Source organism: Microtus ochrogaster, chromosome 7, assembly GCF_000317375.1.
Source record: "Microtus ochrogaster isolate Prairie Vole_2 chromosome 7, MicOch1.0, whole genome shotgun sequence".
NCBI lineage: Eukaryota > Metazoa > Chordata > Mammalia > Rodentia > Cricetidae > Microtus > Microtus ochrogaster.
In genome coordinates this window covers 84,380,406-84,383,474 of record NC_022014.1, presented here as the reverse complement: position 1 = coordinate 84,383,474, position 3,069 = coordinate 84,380,406, and the positions used below count along the sequence as shown (strand labels likewise).

Here is a 3,069-nt window from a genome sequence, read left to right as displayed (position 1 = left end):
ATTCGGGATACTTTATGATTTGGTTTTTCAGTCGCCATGTTCAGTCCTGCTTTAAGGAAGTAGGTGGCCATCAGGGAGTCTTCCTAGGGATAGTGGGTGTCATGCAATCCCATTCTGAGAACTGGGTTATCCCTGTTCTTGTTGGTTGTCCTTGTCAGTCTGTCCTTGTCTCTGCTCTGGGGCTGACGTTTTGATTCCACTGTAAAGGGTCCTACCCTTTGTGACTCCGAGGCCCCTCAGAGACATGGACTGTTGAGCTGTCAGAGTTCATTAAAATTAAATGAAGCCTGAAGCCTGCACTGCCTGTATCAGCGTTACCACCTTCATCTGGGGTGTCTTGAGAGTCTGCCAGCAGTGAGGAAGGTCAGGTGACACTGACTAGGGTGCCCTCACAAAGCGGTGAGCTGCAGTCTGCAGCTGTGGAGATAATCTATTTGCTGTGCGGGGTTGGATCCTGCAAGCTGAGCCTCTTTATATCCGCTGGCTGTCCCCAAGTCACCTGGTCACAGGAGAGGCTTCAATTAGGGAACAGGAGTCACACCTGTGGAAGGGCGATGCTGTGGCCGTGTGCCTGCAGCCATGCACTCCCCATGCACCGTCTCCCTGGCTCACACCTTTCTCTGTCTCGCTGTCTCTCTCTTCTTCCCACCCCGTCTGTTTTTTGTTTTGTTTTGTTTTGAGATGGTCTCATGAGGCAGGTCTTGAACTCTTGACCCTCTGCCATTATTGCCAGTGGCTGGGATTACAGCTTTGTGCCACACACCTGGCTTTGTTTCCTCATCTCTTGAAGGAAAACAAAGCCAAAGTTCTCAAGCAGTCCAACTTACTCTTTTTTTTCTAGTGTTCATAGTTTAATGCCTAAGAAATATTTGCCACCCTAAAATTATAGGATTTTTTTCTGTGTTTATTTGTAGAGACTTCATGGCTTTTATATTAAAGCTCTGATCCATGCTGAAATAATATTGGTGTATGGTGTGAGGTAGGGGCCAGTGTTCACTTGTTGTATATGGGTTTCCAGCGGTTTCAACATCATTTGTTGAAGAGACATCTTACCCATCAAGTGACCCTTGAAGCTTTTGTCACAGATCCAAAGACCACATCCATATGCTGCTGGCTGTGGGTGCTGTGTTCTGTCCACTGAGCAAAACGACCCTCTGTGACTGACACAGAGTCTCAACCACTGTAGCTTTCTAATCTGGAAAACAGGTGGCATTAGCCCTTAGTCTTCATTTTAAAAGTTTTTTTTTTTTTTTGCTGCCAAATTTTTTTGGCTTCATTTCTAAATGAATTTTAGAGTCTGCTTGCTAATTTCTGCAGAAATTTTGTTCTGAGTTACATTGAATCTGTGGAGTAATTAAAGCAAATACCAAGATGCTTTGCTGACCCACTTCTACCTACAAGTGCTCCTGTAACTTCTGTGTTTTACTTAGCTATAGGATAAACCAACATCATAGTGTCTTATTAAGTTATCCTTCCCCCCTTAAATGATTTATTCCCTTTCTTGGGAATTAGCAGTAGGGTTTCCTTCCACACCGCCCCACCTGCTCACTCCTTCCAATATTTTCCACCCTTTTTTGGATCCTGTTTTCTAGCTGGGAGCATCTCCCTTCAACCTGTGTCGAGGAGGCTGCAGTAATGTTCCTGAGAGTGTTCTAATTTTCTTTATCCCCCTCAGTGGTGCTGAGGATGAGCCCAGGTTCTCATGGATGCAGAACAGACACTGTACCTGGCGCCTCTCATTATTTTTTAAACTTTAATTTCCCTGGATGTTAAATTCTGAGCTGATATGGCTGCTGCTTTAGTTTTCTATGTCCTTCGGCTTTTGTAACAGCAGTTGAGGGTCGGGGCGTCACCACCTTGTCCGGTGCTGTTGTGTTCATCCTGCAAGCGTGGCCTAGTTGTCACCCCTCTTTCCTCTCCCTCCAGGCCGAGTCTCCTTCTTTACCTCAGGCTCTGAGAACCTGCACCGGGTGGAGAAGGTCCTCTGGGGCACCCGCTATGCCATCACCATTGCTTTCACCTGCAACCCTGACCACGGCATCGAGGATCCAGTGCTCACGTGACGAGCTGTGTTGGGTCCTGAGGACCGTGTCTAGAAGCCTGTCTGTGCCACCCTGGTGCTGGGACACAGCCCTGTCAACGAAGGCACTCCTCAGCCAGGTTGAGTGCCTGCTCACCTCCCATTTCAGCCCATTGCTGCTGCACAGAGTGCCTTATGAGTTAGCCTGAGTTTTGATTTGTTGATGTGTTAATCTTCTCATCTGTGAGTAAATCAAGGAAGGAGCCTCTTACCTGATAGCTCTGAGTGTGTGGGCCGCTCACCGTGGCCTTCAGGCCTCACTCCTCAGGAGGGGTTCCCACGTAGGGAAGAAACACCTACCTGTGTGTGGAGCTTGACATCTGGCCCTAGCCCACATAGCCCACGGAAGGTAGTCAGTTCTGGGAAAGACTAGACAAAAAGGAGGAGACATAGGAACAGAAATGGTGACACTTGGGAGAAGGCTCCAGCAGCTGGTGTCTCTGGGAACTGGAGAAGTTTCTTGGCTGAAGGATAATTCTGTGCATTTGAGGAGGAGATGGACATTGAATGCCCCAGTGACTAAGTCTACACCTGAGAACCAGCCTACATCCAGCCTTGCTGTGCTGGGCCCTGTCTGTCACCAGCAGTACAAGTCCAAGTGTGTCCCTGCCAAGGAGGGTTTCAGCACCCTTGTGCTTGGCTCTCAGGACTCCCTGCCCAGTGAGGCACAGTGTGCTTGTCTCTTCATTCTGGTGCCATCTGTTTCCCCATCCACAATGGTCAGAGGAACTGGGAACAGAAATGCCATGGGGGAGGCCCAGGCCCCGGGGGCAACTCCAGCTCCATCAACCCAGTTTCTGCCAGGTCAAGCATGGGCCACAGTTGCTCCCTGAAGCCACATTCCCAAGAGAAGGGCTGACCCCTCCCCCTGCACACACATAAACAGAGTCCCAAGAATGTCCCCAAGAATCAGACTCATCCAGCCATCTTGACATAGCATCCTGGGAAAAGCAGTGGGGCAACCCTCTTCTGTCCAGGCAGCATGGCCG

At 49.2% G+C, this 3,069-nt stretch overlaps 1 protein-coding gene across 1 annotated transcript in view; it reads left to right on the top strand.

Annotated features, from left to right (window-relative positions):
• Ogfod3 (2-oxoglutarate and iron dependent oxygenase domain containing 3) overlaps positions 1-2,291 on the top strand; it is a 24,927-nt gene extending 22,636 nt beyond the window's left edge. The window contains exon 9 of the mRNA XM_005350912.2: positions 1,927-2,291. Coding sequence (XP_005350969.1) covers positions 1,927-2,063 — 137 coding nt within the window. The 3' untranslated portion in view covers positions 2,064-2,291. The remainder of the gene's footprint in view (positions 1-1,926) is intronic.
• The last annotated feature ends 778 nt before the right edge of the window (positions 2,292-3,069 follow it).